Source organism: Staurois parvus, unplaced genomic scaffold, assembly GCF_062004578.1.
Source record: "Staurois parvus isolate SC_StPar_1 unplaced genomic scaffold, SC_StPar_1.0 ptg001862l, whole genome shotgun sequence".
NCBI classification, from domain to species: Eukaryota; Metazoa; Chordata; class Amphibia; order Anura; family Ranidae; genus Staurois; species Staurois parvus.
This window is the reverse complement of record NW_028319658.1, coordinates 52,446-78,960: the sequence shown is the minus strand read 5'-3', so window position 1 is coordinate 78,960 and position 26,515 is coordinate 52,446. Positions and strand designations below refer to the sequence as shown.

The following is a 26,515-nucleotide window of genomic DNA, read 5'->3' as shown; positions in this document are numbered from 1 at the left end:
TGTAACACAAACCTAACATTTGGATGCATTATATTTATTCTCTTTTGTGGGGCTGTGATATCACTAAACAAGACTGCCATGGCTGAGCTTTCCTTCTGAAAATACTAATTGCAGGGCTGTCATGATAATCCAGTGGCTTCAGTATCTTCTGAAGCACTGGACTGAAATAGGTATGCAGGGTTCTGACTTTACTCTTCATGCTTAAAGTGTAACTAAACCTCGGACCCCCCATTCACTATATCCGGTCACCCCGGACCCCGCATTCACTATATCCGCTCTCCCCGGACCCCGCATTCACTATATCCGCTCTCCCCGGACCCCGCATTCACTATATCCGCTCTCCCCGGACCCCGCATTCACTATATCCGCTCTCCCCGGACCCCGCATTCACTATATCCGCTCTCCCCGGACCCCGCATTCACTATATCCCCTCTCCCCAGACCCCGCATTCACTATATCCGGTCACCCCGGACCCCGCATTCACTATATCCGCTCTCCCCGGACCCCGCATTCACTATATCCGCTCTCCCCGGACCCCGCATTCACTATATCCGCTCTCCCCGGACCCCGCATTCACTATATCCGCTCTCCCCAGTCCTTGCATTCACTATATCCGCTCTCCCTGGACCCCGCATTCACTATATCTGATCTCCCCGGACCCTGCATTCACTATATCTGATCTCCCCGGACCCTGCATTCACTATATCTGATCTCCCCGGACCCTGCATTCACTATATCTGGTCAACCTGGACCCTGCATTCACTATATCTGATCTCCCCGGACCCTGCATTCACTATATCCGCTTTCCCCGGACCCTGCATTCACTATATCTGGTCTCCCCGGACCCTGCATTCACTATATCCGCTCTCCCCGGACCCTGCATTCACTATATCCAGTCACCGTACAGTGCACAGAACATGGAAATGCAATTTTTTTTAATACATATCAACTGCTAAATACCTTTTCTCATCAGCAGTTTATAGCAGTCTTGTGACTTCTATCAGTGTTCAGCAGAGCATTGGTTAAAGCTTGTAGAATGAGTTTTCATTCTCACCTGACTTCCTCTGAGGCTGCAGGACCCCTGACCCTCTCTCTTGACAGTGCTGATTGGCCCTGTGCTGATCTCATGCACTCTCCCAAGCAATACACACCAAACTGAGTATGAGCAGCTTTCCCCAAGGTTCTGTTCTATCAGCAGGTGGATTGGAGACAGTAGAAGAAGGGGAGGATCAGAGAAGACAGGATCAAACACAATGCGGAGGATTAACCCCTTAGGTTCCACAGTGAGTTCTCACGCGCCCCCTACCTGGAAACACAAAATCATGTGTATATACAAGTGATTTTGCACACCCCTGACACCCTGCAGCAGTATGTCTGCTAAAGGGCGGTCGGGATGTGGTTAATGAAAAAAAGGAAGGTAAAAAAAATTAATCTAGCGTATACAATTGCGACACAAGTCATTTTGTAAATGAAAGTTATTAAAAATTACCTTTTCTTTTCAATCAGCAGCGCTGTAATTTTCTGTACAATGCAATGCAATATGGCTACCTGGAGGCGTTCTGTATACAGAAGGTGTACAGAACGCCCTCCAAAAATATCATTTCCTGCTTGTGTGACTGGCTGCACTAAGATACAAGTCAGGTTTTTGGCATCAAACCTTGGAAGAAAAATGAAATTTTTGGTGAGATACTCCCAATAGGAAATCATGCCTAAAGGGATGCAGACCCTGCCACTTTCCTCATTAGAACTCTACAAGTGCAGCAGCTGATTGATAATCATAAAACCCCTCTCACATAGATCAACTTGCTGGTAGAACAAAAAAAAGTGAGTAATGTATGGGCTGCCTAATCACCTGAATCACTTTTTGAAGAGAATAGGTCATACATTGTTTAACCTGCAGGAAAACGGTCACTTTAAAGTGGTAGTAAAGTGAAAAATCTTAAAATCCGCTGACAGACAGGTTTTTATGACAGAAGAGACCCTAGAGGCCTCTTCTTTCATAAATGCCCCCACCTGTCTGTCAGAGGGTGATATGAGCCACGCATGCGCAGCTCAGACAACATTTACGGCCCAGTTTGTGTGCCGTGGCGATGTGACACCTGTGCGCATGCATGGGAGTGATGTCACTTCTGCCCAGCCATTCAAGCGGCCAAAGATAGAACGGAAGGAAAACTGGGTGAAGGTGGAAGCCGCTGGGGAGCAGGGAGACCCATGACAGCGCAGCGCTGGAGGCTCCGTGTGTAGTCAAGTCTGTTATAATGAAGTAGTATGTATGTGTACCATACGTTATGACTTGCCGGGAGACCCATTTCTTCTCTTTATCTCATAGGCTTTACTACTACTTGAAATAACCAGTATAGCTGTTTTTATTACCTTTATGCAACATCTCACACAAGTCTGTGACTGGACTTATGGAAAAGCTCTCTTTGCTGGTCGATTGTAGTCAGTGGTTCATGCACACCGCAGCGTTCATCCTTGCTCTGATCATCCGAAAGTCGCTTCCTGAGCAGTATGCCTTGTGTCTCCAGGGTGTGAGAGATCATCAGACCAGGATCACAGAGAACTGCTCCCGCAAAGGATCTGCCTGCTTCTACCACTTAAATGTACTCTTTTCCTAATGGGTTTTTCTAGCAGATTTTATTAGGCCCCATATTCTAGCCGCGGTGCATGAGGCTCTAGTTGCAGGGGTGGGCAAACTTTTTGACTTGAGGGCTGCAATGGGTTCATATATTGGACCCAGGGGCCAGACCAAGAGTAGATGAATGATGTGTATGTGTCATCCATAGTAAGTATAGTAATATTCCCTCATAGTAAGCATAGTAATTAATCCCCCATATAGTAATTCATCCCCCATAGTAATTCATCCCCCATATAGTAATTAATCCCCCATAGTAATTCATCCCCCATATAGTAATTCATCCCCCATATAGTAATTCATCCCCCATAGTAATTAATCCCCTATACAGTAATTCATCCCCCATATAGTAATTCATCCCCCATATAGTAATTCATCCCCCATATAGTAATTCATCCCCCATATAGTAATTCATCCCCCATAGTAATTCATCCCCCATATAGTAATTCATCCCCCATAGTAATTCATCCCCCATATAGTAATTCATCCCCCATATAGTAATTCATCCCCCATAGTAATTCATCCCCCATAGTAATTCATCCCCCATATAGTAATTCATCCCCCATAGTAATTCATCCCCCATATAGTAATTCATCCCCCATATAGTAATTCATCCCCCATAGTAATTCATCCCCCATATAGTAATTCATCCCCCATATAGTAATTCATTCCCCATAGTAATTCATCCCCCATATAGTAATTCATTCCCCATATTAATTCATCCCCCATATTAAGTCCCCAAGTCCCCCCTGTGTCAATTCACAGGACTAAACGCTCAGTGTTCCTAGGGCCCTAAATGCTTGTTCTGACCCCAAGCACAGCAGACGTGACGCACCGTTGTCACCATCACGAAGTCAGTTCAGAGCAATAATGTGCAAAGATGTGAAGCTTACATTGAAGTGTGTGCCCGTGGCAATTGTTTACGTATCATCCAGTGTGTGTTTAGATCTACTTTACATTGTTTGCCGTCTCTTCAGAACGATTTATTTTATACTTCAGTGGGATGATGTATGAAGGCAGCGTCAGGGCGTGGCATTTGGATGAATATTCAAGGGCACTCTTGTTATGAAGGTATCCCAGTTTAGGGAAAACGCTGGAAATTTAGGAAGAAGAGGGGCGGCAGACAGAGCCCACACAAAAGGCTTCATGTAAACCTGTGTCTACCATATCCAGTTTGCTACACAGAACTAACCACAGAGGGCCTTGGACGGGATAGTCCTTTAAGTGAACAATTAAGTACAAATACACATAGTAGAGGAAAAACAAACATTCGGTGATTAAACAAACCACAGAGATGTTGTGGCTTTGTTAATGAACTTGTATTGCTCAGAAAATGCACTTTTTGTTAATTTGTAATGTAAGATACATGTGGGCTGACCTCCAATTCTAACAATGCCAGCAGCTGTCATGCTGATCCTCTGTCATGAGTTCTTAGAATGGCTGACCCAAAGCAAATTCGCCATTGAAGGAGAATTAAACTCCGCTAATGTTTTCTGTAATGTGCTTCTGCAGGTTTATGCCATAAAGTAGTATGCACAGCGTATTCGCACTTTATGACAGACTTACCTGTCAAAGGAGGCCCTCTAGGGTTGAGCTGTCACCGCATCCCTAGTCCTGGGCGCTGCCATCTTCACCAGGCCTTCCTTTCAGGTTCACTCCCTTTGGCCCCTTGAATAACTGGGCTGTGGTGACATCACTCCTACACATGCGTATGGGAGTGACAGCATCGTGGCACAGAGCATAACTGTGCTGCAGGAGGATAAAACTACTGAACCATCATGGCATATGCGATTCTGGATGTGTTTTCAAACTCACAGATTAGCATGACAGGCTACATATTATGTGTTCCTATTGAGGTGGTTCACACAGATGCAATCCACACACATTGTGTTTTGAGTGCCATTATAAAAAGGGTCCTGTGCGAGTTTGTAGTGGTGCGTTTGAGACTTGCAGGTGATAAAGTGTCACATAGGATTGCTATTGACAGGAGATTTTTCGTTGAAGTCAATGAGAGGCGTTTTTGCACTGAAGTCAATGGAAGGAGATTTTGCATTGAAGTCTTTAGGAGGTGTTTTTGCATTGAAGTTTATGGGAGTTGTTTTTGCATTGAGGTCTATGGGAGGTGTTTTTGCATTGAAGTTTATGGGAGGTGTTTTTGCATTGAAGTCAATGAGAGATGATTTAGCATTAAAGTCTATGGGAGGTGTTTATGCATTGAAGTCAATGACAGGCGTTTTTGCATTGAAGTCAATGACAGGCGTTTTTGCATTGAAGTCAATGACAGGCGTTTTTGCATTGAAGTCAATGACAGGCGTTTTTGCATTGAAGTCAACGGGAGGCGTTTTTGCATTGAAGTCAACGGGAGGCGTTTTTGCATTGAAGTCAATGGGAGGCGTTTTTGCATTGAAGTCTATAGGAGGCGTTTTTGCATTGAAGCCAATGGGAGGCGTTTTTGCATTGAAGTCAGTGGGAGGCATTTTTGCATTGACGTCAATGGGAAGAGTTTTTGCATTGAAGTCAATGGGAGGAGATTTTGCATTGCAGTCAATGGCAGGCAGTGTGTGAATCTAGGCACCAGGATACAATTTCTAGTCGACCTGGTGCCTGGGATTTGTCAGCCCTGCATGGTACTATTACTGTGTGTTTTTATTCTCACATGTTTGTAGTATTGTGGTAGACTTGCCTTCTCTGCCTTGTCTTGTTCATGTTATAACATAATCCCCTCACCACCCTGTGAGTGTCAGAAGCAGTTGTAGAATAACACTGCCAGAATCATTTCTCCGAGAATTCCTTGGCTGAAGAGATTTATATATTCTCCGAGAACTGGACTCTGCAGCAGACTGTCCCTTCCTAGCCCACCACCCGACCCACTTCTACTCACCTTCCCCTAGTGGCTTGCACAGCATCACATCCTGCCCTACGACGTCGTAATCATGTTTCACATATGAGTCACTTGTAGCTTTTTTTTGTTTAATTACTGTGATACAAGGATAAGTAGTTGGGGTCTACAGAAGATTTTGGGTTTTCCCTCAGAGTGCGGTTGTAGCTTAGCAACCTTGGTGTATTACTAAACAGAAGCAGGCAGATCTAACCGGCTTTGGTGTGCTTGTGTAAGAACGTAGTACTTTTGTGATGCTTGAGTGATTTAATTACATCTAATAATGCTTTGCACTATGCTGTCATTTGTAAGTGAAAGGAGCACAAAGGCAGCGATATTCTGTGGATGAAGTCACCAAGTTACCAATATTTGTTTTCTATATACACCATGCATCAGTACAGTTAGAAACAGTCCAATCAGAAGTGTAATATAAATATATATACACTCTGATACTGTAAATCTCACTGCATCTCACAACTCTGCCCCCTCCATGAATTGAATTTGTCTCTAATTTGAAAAAAAAAAATGGAAATCTAACATATACAAAACAATAAATAAAACTGTAACAACTGGCAGAGCTGATAGTAGCTGAGAGTTTCTGTAGGAGGCTGAAACGCTGAGAGACATAAGAGGCTGTAGGTAAGATTCAGCTTGTAGCAGCACTAAATGATCTGTTTTAAGGGTCAGTTCACACCATGCCCGAAGCTGAACCGAGCAGGAACATGCCCTGCATTCCTGGGAGATTCACATGTGGCTCTTGCGATTGCGATTTTAAGCCCATTCATTTTGAACGGGCTAAAATCGCAACGGGCCAAAATGACTGCATGCCCTACTTATTAAAACGCACTGTAACCGGATCGCATGGTACAAACGTATCATGCCGGCAGGTGTAGGCAAACGTACTGTGTTTGGGGTGACGCCCACTGCAGATCGAAAATGAAGGTGCAGCTTTGCATGTGGGTACAATTACACAGGAACGCACAATGTGTTGCTTTGCAATTCAGATGGGGGCATGGTGTGAACCGGCCCTAAGTGGACATGCTAACATAAAGGTTGCATTCTGGGGATTATTATAGTACCATTATCGGGCAACAACAAGTCCCAGGATTTCCGAAGGATGTAAAGGAAAAGTTTATTCACCAATATTTGAGATCAGCAAGTTGCTCAGTCTAGGCATAAAACCATGCAGGGTGAATAGAAGAGGTGTGATAACGATCGTGTCTTGTGTAATATATTTTATATTTTTCCACTAACAAATTTAAATTTCTTTTCTTGCCCAGCTCAAAGGTCTGCTCATGAACTTCCTCTGGTGGAAAGGCAGGACATTGACAGCTGTCTTGTATATGGGGGGCAGCAGATGATTCTTACCGGGCAGAATTTTACAGCCGAGTCCAAAGTTATCTTCACGGAGAAGACACCGGGTAAGTCTTGGCCCGTAACAGATATACAGACATGTAATTACATATAATTGCATACAATTACACTTTATGAAATCATAAGGTCACTTGGTCAGAGTCTGTCCCTCGCTGTCTGAAATTAGAAAGGAGAGGTGGGTAGAGTAATGTAGAACAAGCAATCCCTCCTCACAGCTTCAGCTTTCTCCAAAGAAGCCACAGTTTCCCCATTGTAGAATTATGAACACTGACTAGGCCGAATCAACTTCCCTTGTAATAGAAGAGACATGTAAATACTTTCAGTCTGATCTCTGTACGGTGATCAGTGACTGGGAAGCAGTGTTTTGAGCACCTAAACATACTTTGTGCTGTGTCTGCAGCTATTGTCAAACAAGGGCTATGTTCTCTTCCCATTTGGTGTAGATGCAGCCAGGCACACAGCAGCACGGCACACAGCAGCACAGACAGTCTCACAGCTCAGTGATCAGAATTAGGGTGTCTTTTTAAGCTTTAATGCAAATTGAACTTGGTTGATGTGCATGGTGCTGTGCAATACTCCAATACACAGGGCAAAAATCAGAGGACATTACATTACATTACATCGAGTTTATATAGCGCCAAAGGGTTTGCTCAGCGCTGTACAATAGATGGGGGAACAATACATGAAACAGTACAGCAACTACAAACAGCACACGAGGGGTTAGAGGGCCCTACTCTTTCGAGTTTACAATCTACGAGGGAGGGGGTAGTGGTACAGGAGGAAGTGGCTGTGGGGGATGGAGTGGTAGGAGGAATGAAGGAGAACGGCAGTTAGGTGAGGGTGGGGTAGGCTTCCCTGAAGAGGTGGGTTTTCAGGGAGCGTCTGAAGGTGAGGAGGGAAGGTGACAGTCTGATGGATTGGGGTAATGAGTTCCAGAGGATGGGCGAGGACCTGGAGAAGTCTTGCAGACGTGCATGGGAGGAGGAGACCAGGGGGCAAGATAGAAGGAGGTCCTGTGAGGAGCGAAGGGTACGGGTGGGGTGATACCTGGGAATCAGGTTGGTGAGGTAGTTAGGGGCAGTGTTGTGAATGGCTTTGTAGGTCAGAGTGAGTAGTTTGAATTTGATGCGTTGGGCGATAGGGAGCCAGTGGAGGGATAGGCAGAGGGGGGAGGCAGAGGTGGAGCGGTTGGTGAGGTGGATGAGTCTAGCCGCTGAGTTCAGGATGGTCTGAAGCGGGGAGAGCCTGCACTGGGGTAGGCCGGTGAGGAGGGAGTTGCAGTAGTCGAGGCGTGAGATAATCAGGGAGTGTACGAGTAGCTTAGTGACTCGCACTGAAGCAAATATATAGTAGCAGCAGACAGTCAGTAGGATCCTACACCCATGCCTGTACTCACAATGTCCCTGGATACTTGGATACCTCCGTCCAATATCAGCTAGACACTTCTGTGAATTCCAAGACCACATCCTCAGTGTAGTCCCTTGATATGACTCCAGCTATTCTCAGAAAATAGACCCCCATCTCCCAATTAGCCAGGACCTTGATGAAATGCAAACCAGCTATACTGCCCGGAAGGGTAGCAACCCTGTCTGGGTAGGGACTTCTTCTTCTGGACTGCTGCTCCAGGCCCCAGACTATTTATGCACTCCTCAGCCACCTACTGGGCATCACTGAGACCACATGAGAATTCAGGCCAAGGGTCTGCCTCTTCCAACCCACTACATTCTAGAATCTGCAAGAAGGCAGGGGGAAGCAGCCTACAAGACCCAGAACAGCCAAAAATAATCACACACCGCTCCAATGATTACAGAGGAGCTAAAGAACTAAATGTACCTGACCCTTTCTAGCAATCTGTTTAGCAGGATGCTACATCTATGAAAGAGAAAAAAGTAACAACCATTGTCTTATCAACTCTTTCCTGCCCTTATTGGTTGTTGGACTCTTTGCTGGACGGCAACCTCAGTGTGTATTGGTAATGTGTATTTTTTTGTAGTTCTCCATGTTAGAGAGCTGCAGTTGTATACAGAGGCTGTAACTAAACACAGGCCGATGTTGTTATAACATCAATGTGTCTGGCACCCAGTCTCACCATTACCTTGCATAAATCTCCACAACACTGGAGGCAGCCTGAACTTTCTTTCTCTCTCTGATGTCATCGGGATATCCCAAGAAAACATTGCAAAACAGGAAAAAATCTAAGAGCTCTGATTGAGAAACAGTGCTGCTGCAAGCCAGTTGCCATAGCTCTGAGAAACGCAGGGAGACGGGGTGGAATCCAGTGTTTTGGAAGGTTCCCTCATGACACAATCCTCTGGAATCTTACAGATGGTAAATCCTCATTAACACAACAATCCAACGCATTTTCTCCATCCTTTCTGGCAGGGAGTACCATACGGGGGCGCAAATGGACTCCAGCCTGATTTTCTCCTCTGAAACTTCATTTTTTAAAGAGCATTTTTTTTTTCTTTTGGAATCCACCATAGAAAGAAAAGCACGTTGAAAGCTGCTCGAATATTCTGTTAATCTGGCATAACGAGAGAAATTCCCTATCCTCTGACTGACTCAGAAGCTCCATGTGACTCATGTTATTGATTGCTGGTTCCCAGCGTTCTGCATAAATGTATGGGACTGTGTTGAACGAATTGTTGTAAAGAGACGGGGCCCACCTGCTCAGATGACCCTCTTGACATTGGCAATGCCCTGATGAGCAACATGCTGCAACCAGATTTACCCTTACATTTTAATAAAGTAGTCAGAGCAATAATAGACTGTTCCTGATTAGGTGAACGTGGAGGTTGTTGTACTTTACAAATTCTGTTCTTTTTACTGCACTGTGCTATAGTGGTTAGCACATTTGCTTGCCTTTGCTGGGGCCCGAAGTTTACTGCCAGACAGGGACATCGTCATTCTTGGAGTTAGTGTGTGTTTCTTGTGCATATGTGGATTTTTTATCACATTCAAGATTGTCCCCGGTGCATGTGTATATGTGCTTGTATGTACACTATGTACTGCTGCATAAATCTGCACAGCATTTGTTTAATAAATACAAGGATTTATATATATATATATATATATATATATATATATATATATATATATCTTCTTTTTTTTTTTTACTTTTGAAAGCGGTAGTAAACTGCAAAAAAACAATCTTCTCCCTGCAAGTTAAGAGCAAGTTAAGAGCATAATGTGCTAGTATGCATTGCATACTAGCACATTATGAAAGACTTACCTGAAAATGAAGCGGTCTCGGCTCCCCGAGGCTTCCATCGTCACCCAGCCTTCCGGGTTCCTGGACTGCGGCCGTTTGACTAGCCGAGCCAAGGTGACGTCACTCTCTCAGGCTGCGGCATGGCTCTCTCAATGGATGGCACGTCATCCATTGAGAGCACAGTGTGTATGCACCGGTGACAACGCCAGCTCTGCTGAAGTAAATATCACCAAGACAGTGCACGTTTAGGAGATACTTACAGTACCTACAGGTAAGCCTTATTAAAAGCTTACCTGTAGGTAAAACATGAAAAAATGACTTTACTACCACTTTAATGCATGATGAGGGATTACCATCAAATGGTAAGGGAACAAGGCAGCGTTCTCAGTTCAAAAACATCTCTACAGCAGCCCTTGAAGTCTAGAAGAGGATCTTCTAAAGGCTGAAGATTTTTTTTTTTTTTTTACCTTCTGCATGCAGCTCCTGCCAGCCCCCCTTATACCCGTTCTACCTACCTGAGCCCAATCTCAATCTAGTGCTGTGCCCAAAAGCCAAGGTAGCTGTTGGCTCCTGCTGCTGTCAATCACAGCCAATGGGGGGGCAAGACGCGCTCTGTGTGTGACAGGAACAAGCACGCACAAGTGCCCCCATAGGAAGCGGCTTGCTATGACGACACTGGAGGCAGGAGCCAAGAGTGCTGGCGGAGGACCAGAGAAAAGGAGGATCGGGGTTGCTCTTCTCCAAACCATTGCACAGAGCAGGTAAGTATAACATGTTTTTTATTTTTTAAAATTAAATTTGATCCTTTACAAACCATGTTAATTGTAGGGGTATATCAAATAAAACACAGGAGATGTAGAACCTCATCAGTGCTCCCCCAGCACACTGAGACCCCCACCTTTTATTTTGGCAACTGGGCTCTCAGCCGGGTGCATTTCTTGAGTGCCCAGGTAGCCCACCTTCCCACTTCCCGACCAGATTCCAGTGACCTAATGAACAGAAATCTACTTTCCTGCCATCCTTTTGGAGCAGTTGATCTGCACCAACACCACAGTTTGGGAACAAGATAAAACCCATCCATGACTACCCGATTCTTCCATGGCCACGTGTCGCAGCAACTACTTTAGTGAATTGATCCCAATTAACTCAAAGGTTACCACATGCGATATGAAGGTCACGCGACTCATTTTTCAGAAATATTGCATGAGATAATAAAAGAGTCAGTTCATAAAAGTGGAAAATCGAATGTAAAGTAAATACCGCACATTTGTTAAAATAGTGAGATAAATACCAAAAAACATGAGATAAATCATTAAAGTCAGTTCATTACAAAAACACGCACATTGGTACATTGTATCACCGGGTGTTTGCTGGCTGTATTTTAGAAATATACAAAATAACAATGGGGGAACTCTGCTCTGTCCAGAATGTAAAAAGTATACAATGTATCTGTGTGATGAGTATACAATGTATCCGTGTGATGAGTATACAATGTATCCTTGATGAGTATACAATGTATCCGTGTGAAAATGTTCACTTCTGAGCTCAGGATTGTAAATAAATGGTAACATTTCATCAGAGGGAGATGGTTTTTGTGAATGAAAGCACACTAGAATGTTTTCATAGTTTCACAATATTGCTGTGTGCCTTCTGGTGCAGTGTTTGTCTGCACACAAAAAAAAAAAAACCAACACCAGACATAACACAAAAAATGTAAGTGCTAAATATCGCAAAACATAAATATTTAATTCATTTAGTAAATAACGCTTGTTTTTTAGTGAATTGACTACTTTTGAGATAAATACCACACAAGTTATTTTAACTCAAAAAGTTCATGCAGTGTTTATCACCTAGTGAATTGGCCCCTTTGATACTTAAAGCGGAGCTCCACCCAAAAGGGGAAGTTCTGATTTAATGCTTTGTCCCCCGCTTCCCATTAAGGATTGGCACCTTTGGGGAGCGGGTACCCGAATTTGACAAGTACCTGCTCCCACTTCCGCTGTGATTGCCTAGGCTATCAGAAGCGGAAGTTGTCCCCCCCCCCCCCCCTCCCTCCCCATAGTCTTCTAGAACACATGACAGGTCCCAGAAGACTATGGGGTCATTCACAAAGTGCTGCGCTTCTTGCGCATGCGCAGTGGACACCCGGCTATGAAGCCACAAGCTGTCACAGCCAGGTGCCCAAACTAAAGATGCCGGGGAGAGAAGACGGCCGGTGAAATCAGTGGTGGTGAGCACACGGCTACACCGAGGGACAGGTAAGTGACTGTATTTTAAAAGTCAGCAGCTACAGTTTTTGTAGCTGCTGACTTTCATTTTTTTTTTTTCATCTGGATCTTCGCTTAGATATTTATAGTTTTCTTGGGTACTTCTGTTTAAAAACACAACTGCTACATTCTTCCTCATTCTAGATATGTAATATTATACACAGGCAATAGTCAAGAACCATGCTGCGATTAAAACACACATTTGGAGCATTTTGTTATCATGTGTAATTACTAGATGCCATGTGTTACCTGTGTAGCTCACATCATAGGGAGCCATTTGTTCTATCTGTAATCATTTGGATTTTACTTTTATAGAAGGAATTTCTTTTTTATTGGAAATGAAAAAAAAAAAAGGTAGTCTTGCAGTGCATGTGGCAGTACAACCATCTTTTCTGTAGTCAGCATCATTTCATCACAGAATATTGCCACGGGTTACATATGTCCCTTTTCTGACTGACCAACCCAAAATATTTTTAATGGGAAATGCAGCCCTCTTGAAAACTGAAACCCAAGAATGTAACTTGGTAAATCTGTATGGAGGGGAATTCCAACAAACTCCCTCCTTTCGAAAGCTTTTAACATTTGCTTTATAATCATATCGTTTGCACTTTTTTACATCTCACGTGGTTTGGCTGCATGTACAGTTTAGCTGCTAAACCGCATTACTTGCTGTCAAGTGACTCATCACTCTCAATATCAGCAGAGCCAGATATAAAGATAAGAGTATAAAATATGGAGCAGGAAGTGAAAGGAGGTTGATGGCTTTGCTGGTGAAGTTTCTGAGAATCCAAATTGAGGTGACTGAAGCCGGATTAGTGCACTTACAGCAAAAACAATTGTGTGCTGTCCATAATACTTTTCTTTCTTTTCACTGACTTCCAAATTCTCGGGACAAGCTTTTGTGGTGTACCGCTTCTACAGGGTCCAAGCGGTACTTTGATGATGGGGGACACACCCCAAGCGTGTCCTGACAATTTGGATATTAGTTCAGATAAAAAAGTATCATGGACAGCACTCAATTGTCCTTGAGAATCCAGCAACACTTAGAATTTAAAGTGAACCTGTTGTGTTCTGCTTCTCCAGGAAGGTTGGTATCACTGTGGCAGTTTTACTGCATCTACCATCTCCTGCTGCTGCTTCACCTTGGATAGAGGTGGGCACAATAATGCAGAATTTAAGAGACTTTGGGGGGGATTTACTAAAACTGGAGCATTCAGAATCTGGTGCAGCTCTGCATGGTAGCCAATCGGCTTCTAACTTCAGCTTGTTCAATTAAGCTTTGCTCAGGCAGGCAGATGGGGAGCTGTGCTTAGCTGAGAAAGCTCTTCCTGAAGACTCCTGGTATGTATGACATCATTTTAGCCGAGGTGAGAAAACTGGAAGCAACTGTATGTAAAAAAAAAAAAAGAAGTTTAAATCCAGTGAATATTATTTGCCTTCCCATCTACTAATACTAGCAGCATAAGGATTAAAAATAATGTGGTTCTAAAGGCCGAAGGTTTTTTACCTTCATGCATTCTATGGATGAAAGTAAAAAACCTGCTCTGTGCAGCATCCCCCCCAGCCCCGCCTAATACTCACCTAAGCCCCCTCTCGATCCAGCCATCTGCACTTGAGTCTCGGCTATCCCAGGATTCCCTCTCCTCATTAGCTGGGACAGAAGCAGGAGCCATTGGCTCCCACTGCTGTCAATCACAGCCAGTGTGCCAATGAGAAGAGAGAAGGGCAGGGCCAAACTGCGGCTACTTGTGTGAATGGACACACAGAGCAGTGGGTGCCCCCATAGCAAAGCTGCTTGCTGTGGGGGCACCCAACAGGAGGGAGGAGCCAGGAGTATTGGCAGGGGACCCAAGAAGAGGAGGATCCGGGCTGCTCAGTGCAAAACCACTGCACACAGCAGGTAAGTATAATGTTTTTGTTATTTAATTGAAAAAAAACATTCAAGTCTTTAGAATCACTTTAATGGTGATTGAGGGAGTTTAGTTTCACTTTAAGGGGTTACAGTGTCTTCTGTTGTCAAGAAGGGTAGAATCTTGAAGTATCTTCAGAGAGGCCCAGCGGAGATTTTATAGATTTGTGTATAGACGTGGCTTCTACTTATTGGAAACTGGAGCGACCATTGACTGAGATGTTGGCTGCTTTATTTCAAAACTCATCAAGCAATTGGTGTTGATATAGTTCAGCCGTGGCAAGAGAAAGAAGAACAAAAAGAGCCTTGATTGTGTAGACAGCCGAAAAGACTGACATCATAGTTTTCATTTCATCACAAATAATGGAAAGTGTTGAATTGTGCCAGTAACACCTAATTTGTTGCTTCACCTATGAGATAAGAGAAAGCTGCGCCTTTGTGAAGGCTTTTGGTTATCCAGAAACGGTGTCATTTTGGTTTATTCCACCCAGTTTTTCTCACACTTATGTTTCTCATACTGATCGCATGACGCACTTTGTGGCTCCCGTCCGCCGGATAATGCAAGTGTTTAACGTTTCACAGCTCTTTGCTTTACCGCCAACCCTATTACTTCTCGGGCCTATGGAGAGTTTGCATTTTCAACACCCTCGTCAAGCATAATTAGTTTAGTGAAACCACACTTTATGGGAACAGTTTCTGGACTGGTAACAATTTTCCAGGAGCCATTGTTGTGTGAGCAGTTTTGATGCTTGTATAGAATGCCAGGGCTATTTAACCCAGGAGGGAAATCAGAGTTCCCGAGCCGTGGGCTGCTTCCAGTTCAGTGTCCCAAAACATTGCGGCAGTTTCAGAAAGAAAAGGTTTGTAATAGAACATTTTTTATTTTAGCGCATTTCCATCAAAGAAGTGAGTTTTCATGCACCGATAGCCATCGCTTCCTCCATCTGTCCTCTTCCCCCCCTATAAACTAGAACACAGATTTTCTGATGATGCGGCCTACTAAAGTCACCCAAGAGCAGTCCTTCACCTACATTTCAATGAGAAGCCTGTCTTGGGAAAGCATGTTCTCTGTTGAAGGCCAGGGAATGAGCTGCCCATGAGCAGTATGATGGTCCCTAAAACAGAAGGGCATGCATATACAGTGGTGGCAGTCACATACTATATGGCTAATGCTACTTGTAGATTGGGTGCGAACGCCGGAAGGAGATTGCTGTCTGTAATCTAAACACGGAGAGAGATTTCACCAGAACACCACTTGCAAAAAAATGTTTACCTTTATTCAGACATCAGTGAGAGAATGTCATCAGCCAGCATTGGGGAGCACACAGGTCACAGCAAAATGAAGACCAATTTGTGTTGAGGAAGGGGCTCTGTGCGGTTCTACAAATGGTTGGTGATACTTTCCTGATGTCTAAATAAACAAACATTTTTTGCAAGGTGTGCTGGTCAAAATTTTATGTGTCCTCTAAAATAGTGGGTTGCCATTTAAACAATGCCAGTGCAATTGGAAGTCTGTATGAGGTTGTCATATTTCTGAGTTTTGCTGGAGCCATTACCACTAGTTGTAGTTTACATGCCACAGGCTTCAGTGACAAAATACAGCTCTCTGGAATGGTTCATAGACTTGACAGCATGATAATTCTTATTTAATCTGCAAGTAAACAGTTTCCACAAACCCAGGGAAGGCCAATGATTGAGTTTTGAAGAGGATTCCTATGTGAAATCTTTTTCCTTCTTTCTTCTTCCTTCGATCTTCTTTTTTTGTCCTTTTTCTTCTTCCATCTCCTTCTTATTTCTTACTTTGTACATCTTTCTTCTTCAATCTTCTTTCTTCTTCATCCTTCTTTCTTCTTCCATTTCTCTCTTCCTTTTTCTCCTATCCTTCTTCTTCCATCTCCCTCGTCTTTCTTCTTCCATCTCCTTCTTCTTCCTTCTTCCATCTCCTTCTATCTCCTTCTTCTTCCTTCTTCCATCTCCTTCTTTCTTCTTACTCTTTTCTTCTTCATTCTTCTTCTTTCTTCTCATCCATTTCGCTCTTCCTTCTTCTCCCATCTTTCTTTTTCCATCTCCTTCGTCTTTCTTCTTCCAACTCCTTCTTCTTCCTTCCTCCATCTCCTTCTTCTACCTTCATTCTTCTTTCTTCGGCCATCTCCCTCTTCCTCCTTCTATTTCCCTCTTCCTTATTCTCCCATTTTTCTTATTTCTTCTTCCATCTCCTTCTTCTACCTTCATTCTGCTTCCTTCTTCTCCCATCTTTCTTTGTCCATCTCCCTCTTCCTTCCTCCATTTCCCTCTTTCTTCTTCTCCCATCTTTCTTCATCCATCTGCCTCTTCTTCTTCCATCTCCTTCTGCTTCCTTCATTCTTCTTCCATCTCCTTCTTCTTCTTCCTTCTTCCATCTCCTTCTTATCTCTTCTTCCATCTCCCTCTTTTTTCTTCTTCCATCTGCTTCCTCTTTCTTCTTCCATCTGCTTCTTCTTTCTTCATCTTCTTCTTCTTATTCCTTCTTCCATCTCCTTCTTATACCTTCATTCTTCTTCCATCTCCCTCTTCCTTCTTCTCCCATCTTTCTTCATCCATCTCTCTCTTCTTTCTTCCTCTATCTCCCTCTTTTTTCTTCTTCTATCTTCCTCTTCTTTCTTCTGATATCTCCCTCTTCTTTCTTCTTCAATCTCCTTCTTCTTACTTTTTCCATCTCCCTCTTTTTTTCTTCTTCTATCTGCTTCTTCTTTCTTCTTCCATCTGCTTCTGCTTTCTACTTCCATCTCCCTCTTTTTTCTTCTTTCATCTCCTTCCTCTTTTTTCTTCTTTCATCCCCTTCCTCCTTCTTCTCTTATCTCCTTTCTTTCTTGTACATAGTGTATGAAATATAAACTTATGATTCTTGAAAATTATTAGCATTGTTAATCAGTGAGTAAATGCTCTGTGTTTTTGTGTTTTAGATGGCCAGCAAATTTGGGAGACCGAGGCAACAGTGGATAAAGACAAAAGTCAGCCTGTAAGTTATAACAACCTAGTTCAAACCTTTGAGATTAGAAAGATAGACAGCCAAATGTGTTGCAGAAGATGACATCCCTAATCCTGCTAAATGATAAAGGCAGGGGAGTAGTTCATGTGCAAAACACACATTCCTGAGGGCATCAAACCTCTGTTTTCCTTGTATTAAAAAAAAAAACAGTTCATGATCATGAAGTGCCTCCTGCGGTAAAAAGTAAAAAAAATTGAGCTGTTCATGAACCTTAGAACTGCATTGATTGCCAGGAAACTTAGCAAAGAAGAGCCCTCTGAGCATGAAATGTACCACAAGGGGAGAGGCTTTCAATCTATTGCCTAAAGATGAAATAAAAATCTATATAAAGTGTTTATAAAAATGGATTAGATTCAGTTGTGCATACCGCTGGAGTACTGAGTGCCTCCAATCTCCTCTCTCATTTTAGAGCATGCTGTTCGTGGAGGTCCCGGAATATCGCAACAAGCACATCACCTCTCCAGTGAAAGTCAACTTCTATGTTATAAATGGCAAAAGGAAAAGGAGCCAGGCTCAGCACTTCACCTACCACCCAGGTAGGTACATGACTGCCAGAATGCTTCACATTAAAACTTGTATTTCATACATCAGATGATATTGAACTTGTGAGAAACCTACAAACAGAAGCTGTCACTCTCTTACTTCTGGGCTCCATCAGTTTCAGGAGAGAAATTTCAATAGCATTGACATATAGATTCAGCTGCTGCCCCAGGAACTAACATGTTGCTTGGAAGTAGGAAAGGTCACTTCCACCGCGGGGTCCATACACACTGTCCGTAAACAAACGCTGCTTCTAGAGGAGTTTAGCATTTTGCCTGTAGAACTAATGTTATCCTATGTTTCCATGCCCATTAGGCTGTTTAGAGGCATATTTTATGTTCAACGTTTAGAAAATGTTCTGTTTTGCATTTTTGACAGAAAAAAACACTAAATGTGCCTAAAAATTAAACAATGTTCAAAATTAGTGTTTTTTTCTGCCATGTTTTAAGCTAGTGTGCATGAACCCTTAAGCTTCTCCCATGGTCATTCTGCTCTGTGGCAAAGGTCCTTTGTGTCCATATTGCGCACAGTGAAGGCCAGCAGCCGTTTTGTAAGTTCCCTTGTTGACTTACGAGGAACACAGTGCTGGGATTACCCTACTGGGTGATAGGCCTCCGCCTCCCACAACTCCAATCACACCTACAACATGGCAGCCCTTGCTACACAAGGATGACACTCGCCTCTTAAAGGGTGAATCAAAGCCTTTTCTGCTGTTTTGGTGCATTTTCTTTGGTCTACTTAGAGTTCATATGTAGGGCAATGAGCAAGATTATATTTCTTCTTGCGTATCTGCAGTACCAAATACAAATGACTTGATTGTTGGGCAGATGTTTGGTTTGTGAGTCACTCGTCCATGTATACAAGTATAGTGGTTTAACATCGACTTACTTTACTGCACGTTGGTGGTCATTAGACTTTCACATCATGATTCATGCCAGCAGGGAAATACGCTGACTAATGAAACGCATGATCCTAAAGAGGCTGCATGCATTGTAGTGGTTTTTTCTCTTTCATGTGATTTAATCTATGACTATTTGACCCCATTGTGTAATTCATTATTATTCATATAATCGTTGACAAAGGCACACAACCATGATCTGAATGGGAAGGGGGCAATAAAGCTCATTTCCACTTTCAGCAAGGCCGTGGAACATCATCCCTTTTTAAAGTAACATAAATTTTCTAAAAGGTGAATTCTAGACAGATATAAAATTCAGCATTTATTGTTATTTATTCATCAGGGTATTGTTTTAGTGCAACTAATTCACTTCCCTGAATCTTGTAACCCTAGAAGTTGATTTAGGATAGATTGGATCAGCACAGTAATGTGTAGTACACAGGATCAGAAAATCTTACGAAAAATACCGCTTTCGAAGCGATCGTACGATAACCTGATCATTGGTACACAGCTTCCATCCGAAATTATTTGAAGGGACAAGCACGAACATTTTTATCGTATGTATGATTTTGGTTCAATCAGTACAAATTTTCATCCAAAAATACAATACAAATGCATTACATTACTTCCAGATTTTCTTTCTGAATTTTCTTAACTGTAGTAACCTCTTCACTTTCAATATGAGACTAGCATAAAAACAACGGACGATCATTCGTCCAATATTCTCATTGTGTGTATGGGGCTTAAGGCACCCAGGCAGGAACGTGGTGATGGAAGGAGAGGAGAAACATTATCAGCTGGGAAGTGAACAGGCTGTATTGCATAACTGCAGTAAAGGACATTAAGCTCTCTTTTGTGTGTGTATATATATTTCTCTAACATGAAGCAGATGACAGTTCCGCTTTAGGCCTCATGCACACGGGGCGTTTTTGCAGCTGCTGTTTTGGGCATCAGGCGTTTTCCATCCCCAGCATATTATCCTATGTGTCCATGCACACACAGGCTTTTATCAGCAGTTCTTGGCAGGGGTGATTTTTGGCTGGAAACAAAAATAGAACTACCGCATTTGAAGAAGCGTTTTTCATTGTTAAAAATGCTCTAACGCAGTTAAATGTGACAATTCAGAATTTAGCTGCATTTTTGAGCTTCAAGCTTTTTCATCAATCTTTTTTTTTATCAATATTATAGCAATTTATTGCTAAAAATGATAATGCAGCTAAACGCTAATGCAAAAACGCGGCAAAACTCAAATTTTTAACACTACTGGCGTTTTTATGATGTCCTGTGTGCATGAGGCCTTAAGGTCACCGATTTGACTGTCTGGCAGAGCTGTGTAAATCTGAGGACTTCCCAAACAAAATTTGACCAGGAAAACAGCTCCAGTACATGTATGCCTAGGGTCTGGCTTTAACTTTACTTGTGAGCTTTACCTTTAACTTTACCTCCGTAGCACAACTGGACTTGTTGGTTTTGGACACAATGGAGTTAATTTACTAAAACTGGAGAGTGCAAAATCTAGTGCAGCTCTGCATAGAAACCAATCAGCTTCCAGTTTTTTGGGGTTTTTTTTGTCAAAGCTTAATTGAACAAGCTGAAGTTAGAAGCTGATTGGCTCCCATGCACAGCTGCACCAGATTTTGCACTCTACAGTTTTAGTAAATCAACCCCAATGCTTTCATATGTCAGCCATATAGACAGTTTCCTCAGTACTTAGGCAGGACGTGACTATGATCCAAGGAGCTTCTGAGGTTGCTTTCCGCAAAAGTGTGGTGGATATTGACTGGTCTTTTCTCCACCACAGAGAGCAGTTATCCCCACTTTATGTGTTTTACACATCATAATCCATAAAAGCAGGAAGCAGGTCTTAGATTTGTCTGATAGTTTACAGAGATGTTGGCAATTTTGATCTTGATGGTCCTTTTATTTAACATTGTAGTCAAATGATAATAGACAATGCCGTTTTTTCAAATGTCTGTTCCTGATTGGTGATAGGGTCACTTGAATTGCTCCCACTTGAGCCACCAGCCAAGGAGATCACTCAACACCAGTACGAAGATATTAAAGCCACAAGTTCTTCTTCTGCATCCAGCTCTGTTCTAAATATGTCATTTTATCAGAATACTATTACTACAGCCTCTTCAGGGAGTTAGAAAAGGTTATGTTATGACTGTTTTGTATGTTGGAATGGTGTTTTTTTGTCTATTAGGTGTCTTTTTTCTGTTATTGATGTAAAAATTTTAGGATTTAGGTAGGCAACATCTTAAAAATACAGGTGATATTATTTAGCCTTGCCTTTTGTAAATGAAGACATTTGTTCCTTGGCACCTTTTTATTACCAGCAAGCTCCTCCTCCTGTGTTGGATTACATACTAATAGACAATGTTATTTTTCTACTTGCATTTCAGTTCCATCCATTAAAACAGAACCTCTTGATGAATACAATTCTCCCATCGTGGCCAGCAGTGCACACAGCGGCGTGGGGCCTGTTCCACAGAGTTACTACTCCCAACATCCATTGAATAATGATTCTCCATCCTGCCTGGTGGCCAACTTAGTCTCCTGTCAGCAAGTACGACCCGGTCTTCCATCGCCTGATTCTCGATATCCACAACAGAGTCCATCAGTCGCTGCTTATCAGAGAAGCAAAAGTCTTAGCCCCAGTCAACTGGGCTTCCATCAGCCTCCCCTGGTGGCCTCACATATTGCTGTCCCCGATGCTCACAGATCAGTTCTGGTCCACGCTGGCTCTCCTGTCCATACTGCAGCCAACCCGCAGCCATCTCCAGTCATTCATTTTTCTCCCACCAATCACCAGATGAGGTGCGGAAGTCACCAGGAGTTTCAGCACATAATGTGCTCCGACTTCACTCCTAGTCTGCCACGGCCCAGCCAAGCGCAGAGAATAAGCCCCAGTTCCTACCCAACAGTAATCCAGCAACAGTCCAGCAGCCAGAGGCCTCCGAAAAACATTCCTCCAGGCGCAGAGCAGAAGGAAATCTTACCTTCTGGTGTCACTGTAAAGCAGGAGCAGAACCTGGACCAGGCATATCTGGATGACGGTAAGGTCCTACTGTTTGTGGCAATATGGTCTTATGTAGAAGTGGAGGGTCACACCCTATTGTCTGCAATTACAGAGGTCATATCGGTGCGGTTACAACTTGGTCAGAGCCACACCGATTTCTAAATTAGTCAGATGTCTTGCACATCTCACCTCAAATCGTCAGGTCACCCGACTTTGAAATCGTGTGACCTAACTGTAAGTCGCAAGATTTCAAAGTCGGGCTTGATGTGACCGGGGGGTTAAAAGGAATGATAATTGGCAAAGTGTGACAGCCAATTAGATATTGTCTTAAATCTGATTGGTTACTGCTCTTTGCTTATTGTCTGTTCTCTGCCCAGTAATGCTTTGTCATTGTTTGCCTATATTGGTTTCTTTTTTCAGCCTTCTGCTTAAATATTCAGTACCTCTTATATAAACGTGTGTAAAAGATGGTGTCTCTATTGTCCATAACAGGCAGTCAGAGTCCCATTGGTTGTGGCATCACAGACAGTTCAGGCACATGGGGTCTAAATGCCAGTACACAGCCTTATCTGGATACTTTATTGCCATTCCAGTTTAAAGTGACCCACATAAGTGAAATGTAAACATCGGTAAAGCAGGCCATAGATCATCCTATTGTTTTACTTCCATCATGGGTGGAAGGAAAGTAAATTATGCAATTCCCTCATCAACACATTTTATTTATTTATTTATTTCAGGTACTTATATAGCGCCATCAATTTACGCAGCACTTTACATATATATTGTACATTCACATCAGTCCCTAACCCTCAAGGGGCGTACAATCTAAGGTCCCTAACTTACATTCATACATACACATACTAGGGACAATTTAGACAGGATCCAATTCACCTACCAGCGTGTCTTTGGAGTGAACACATTCAGTGTTCATGGGGGAATCCCTCCTTTGGCGATATTGTGTTTTGCTGGCAGGTAGCTTTCCTGGCCGGCAGGACATAATGATTACTACTAGCACCTACTGCCATTGGCAGTAATCACATGTAAAAAATCCTACAGGCTGGTTGTTCCTAAGTCATTCAAGGGATCAATTTGGGTACAAAAAGTCTGCCCATATATGGATTGAATCTCGGGCAGTCCCTGCTGAATCTGCTGATATTCCATCTATCCATGGCTGGCTTAACCCATTTGCTGCCAGTGGGGGGGGGGGGGGGTTGCACACAGCGGAGTGTTTTTACACACAATCCAATGGCTGCAGCAAGCGAGATTGTGTGTAAAACTGACTAGCAGACTCCTGCCAGGCAGGTGGAAGAATTTGGGCACACACCCCCGGTGTGACACGGAAAGCGACAGGTATGACGTCACTTCCAGGTCTCCATATCACTTTCCCCGGCTAGCATAGCTGAGAATGAATGTATTGCAATGCGACGTGCATTGCATTGCATTGCTTAAAGAGGAGACATCGGGGGTCTTCTATACCCTGCATGTCTTAATAAAGAGAACCTGTCACCAAAAAATCATCATAGTGGACTTTTTGTCCCCTATGTAATAAAAAAGTGTAGCCAAAAAAAAAAATGTAATTGCAAAAAATGAAAGTTAACCCAAGCACCCCCCCACATGTACGCATGTATGAATGTAAGCACGTATTGTGAACACCTACGCATGAAAGAAATGAAAGTTACCCAAGCACGTAAACCACACACACGTATGAATGTAAACACATGTATCGTGAACGCCTACATATGAAAACGTTGATTATGATACACATGTGACATTGCTGTACATGACGGAGTGAGAGCAATAATTTTAGCACATAACCTCCTCCATAACACTGAACTGACCTATAGCGGCTTTTGAAGCGTCACCTATCGAAAATTTTGGGTATTGAAGTTTGTTGCCATTTAATTGGCACACACAAGTGTAAGGTTTGATATGTTGGGTATCTATTTACATCTTTTATATTTTACCAAAGAATTTGATAATTCACTTTGTTGTGTTTTTTACTGAAATTTTGCATTTCCTAGCCCTTTGTGGTAATATCGTGTGACATAAAAACATTGAAACTACCACTATTTTATTCTCTAGGGTGTCTGCTTTCAGAAATGATATCATGTTTGGGGGTTTTATGTAAACTTCAGGCCTAAAGTAAACGCAAAAAGGTCTCTGGCAGCTAAAAAGGTTAAAGAGGGGATGGAATACTTACCTCTTTTGCACTACTGAATCCACCCCAGGACACGGTCCCTCCGAGTCTACTGGAAACCTGACCCTTCTGGCAGTGTCACCCCCCCCCCAACCCCGTGTCCCTTGCAGTTCAGTGTCAGTCTTCCAGTGAAGTTCGTGCAATGATTTCTCAGCAACAAAGCGACATTCAGCAGTGTAGACGGCCAGAAAGATAAGTTTCCGTTTTTAAAGGTGCGTGGCTTTGCTGAGAAGTATGACTTGTGTGACAGGCTGACTGTAGCTGTATTGTACTGATTGCACAGATGTCCCCAAGTGATAATGTCTGTTTTCGAAGTACATAAATGAGTTCATTTTGATGAGACAGCCAAGGTTTCTATATAATTACACGTATACAGACATTCTATGACGTAGGTTAGCTTTGGCGCTGTGCGTCTCTCCGCTTGTAGGACTGACGGAAATCTGTCATTTCACAGCAATGCGATCCTCTCTCAGCCACTGCATGGTTAACGGTCCTGATTTTCCTTTGGAACATTTAACACGACATTGATTTGTAATGCTTGTAGCCTGAAAACTTCACACCGTGTTTTCCATGTTACATGTTGGCGTGTCATCTGAAGCAGATGGATCGTTCTGATGGGCCACAACAAGTGGCTTCAGTTATTCATGAGGGGATTTTCTGTTATTACAATGTGTTATCACACAGTCAGGTTGTAATTAAATCCGTCATAAACTAAAGTTGCATCGTTAGCGGGATCAACGTTACTACATTCTGGCATTGTCATTTAGGAGGAAGGAGGATACGACTCTACCAGGATTAAATGGCAGTTATACCCTGTCAGTCAGGCAGCCGAATGAGCTTCCTGGATCCGCTGGTTAACTCATTTTTTTTCTAATTAAAGGAGACCTTGCCTTAAATTGCATGGTGTCCTTGTTTGTTAGACTCGTGGGCTCCTCGCCCTGTGAAATACCGCATTACATCTTATAAAAACAAATATAAACTCTCCTGCTTGTACCTCTAGCACCGAGTCTGGGTCTACCAGCCAAATGAGAAAAGGCTGGAGATCCACACCTCACATGAGGACACCGTTGCACAGCACTGCAGCATTTCCTTACAAGAATTGGGGAATTGTTATTATTATTATTATACAGTATTTATAAAGCGCCAATAGTTCGCTCAGCGCTGTACATTACAAAGGGAGACAGAACATGTGACAGAACAATACCAATACAATGCAAAACATGAGGGGATCGAGGGCCCTGCTCTTTCGAGCTTACAATCTAGGAGAATTAAGTAGATAACAGTTTTATTGTTGATGTTCTATTCCGGTATTTTTTTTCCTGTAACATTGATATACAAGTTTGAAATTTCTTTCTGAAAACTATACTCACCTCTAAAGCTGGCCATAGATGGGCAGCACAATGGCTAAATGGTTAGCACTTCTGCCTGGCAGTGCTTGGGTCGTTGGTTCGAATCCCAGCCACGGCACCTCCTGCCTGGAGTTTGCATGTTCTCCCTGTGTCTGCGTGGGTTTCCTCCGGGTACTCCGGTTTCCTCCCACACTCAAAAGACATGCTGGTAGGTTAATTGGATCCTGTCTAAATGTGCCCTTGTATATGAATGTGAGTTAGGGACCTTAGATTGTACACCCCTTGAGGGTTAGGGACCAAGGGCGGACTGACCATTTGGAAACTCGGACACCGCCCGAGGGCCCGGGGTCAGTAGGGGGCCCCATGAGATGCCCCTGGAACCTTTTTCATAGGCTTTTTTGAGTTTGGGCAAGGACACAGGAGCCCCATGGTCCCCTATTGCCCAGGGGCCCCATGAGTTGTCAGTCCACCCCTGTTAGGGACTGATGTGAATATACAATATATATATGTAAAGCGCTGCGTAAATTGACGGCGCTATATAAGTACCGGTTCAGCAAAGACCACTTGAATTTTTATCCATCTATGGCCGTTCCCGCTCGGGAGGGGTTGATCTAATGATTTACTTCTCTCGAACGGGACTGTTGGTATATTTTTGTTTGATCAGCACTTGCAGCAAATCGGCTCCAGCACTGAGCAGCGTATTCTGACAGCTGGAGGAGACTGGCGGCTGTCAGAATACAGTAGCGAAAGCGGGGAAGATTACCTCACGCACCTCACCAACCTGTCCATAGACGAATCAAATCACGGCTGGTCCCTGCTGAACTGGCCGAGATTTGATCCATCTATGGTTGGCTTTACTGGGTAAAAAAACAGTTGGATGGTTCATTGCACATTTGAGGAAATGATCTATTTAAATACAGATAAGGACACACACAGCTGCAGGCCACATATTATCAGGGCAGCACATAAACAGCGGCACATTGACTGGTACACTGTTGTTTCTTTGTTGTGGCCCCGCAGGGCATCGTAACCACTTCAGATGTAGACTGTAGAGTGCTGGTGCCTGTCTTCTGCCAGCAGGCTTTTGGCGTCTCTTGACCATGGGAACGGGGAGCTGTGATTCAAATTCTTTGCCATCTTGCTTATAGACATTTTTCTGAGAATGGAGAAGAGCAAAAAATTAAAACCACAAGATTTCTGCGACACA

At 43.2% G+C, this 26,515-nt stretch overlaps 1 protein-coding gene across 1 annotated transcript in view; it reads left to right on the top strand.

Annotated features, from left to right (window-relative positions):
* Nucleotides 1-21,799, top strand: part of LOC149434004 (nuclear factor of activated T-cells, cytoplasmic 2-like) — a gene marked incomplete at its 3' end in the record, with an annotated part of 73,106 nt that extends 51,307 nt beyond the window's left edge. The window contains exons 6-9 of the mRNA XM_089664233.1: nucleotides 6,794-6,934; nucleotides 17,217-17,272; nucleotides 17,712-17,838; nucleotides 21,146-21,799. Coding sequence (XP_089520359.1) covers nucleotides 6,794-6,934; nucleotides 17,217-17,272; nucleotides 17,712-17,838; nucleotides 21,146-21,799 — 978 coding nt within the window. The remainder of the gene's footprint in view (nucleotides 1-6,793; nucleotides 6,935-17,216; nucleotides 17,273-17,711; nucleotides 17,839-21,145) is intronic.
* Between the last annotated feature and the right edge of the window lie 4,716 nt (nucleotides 21,800-26,515).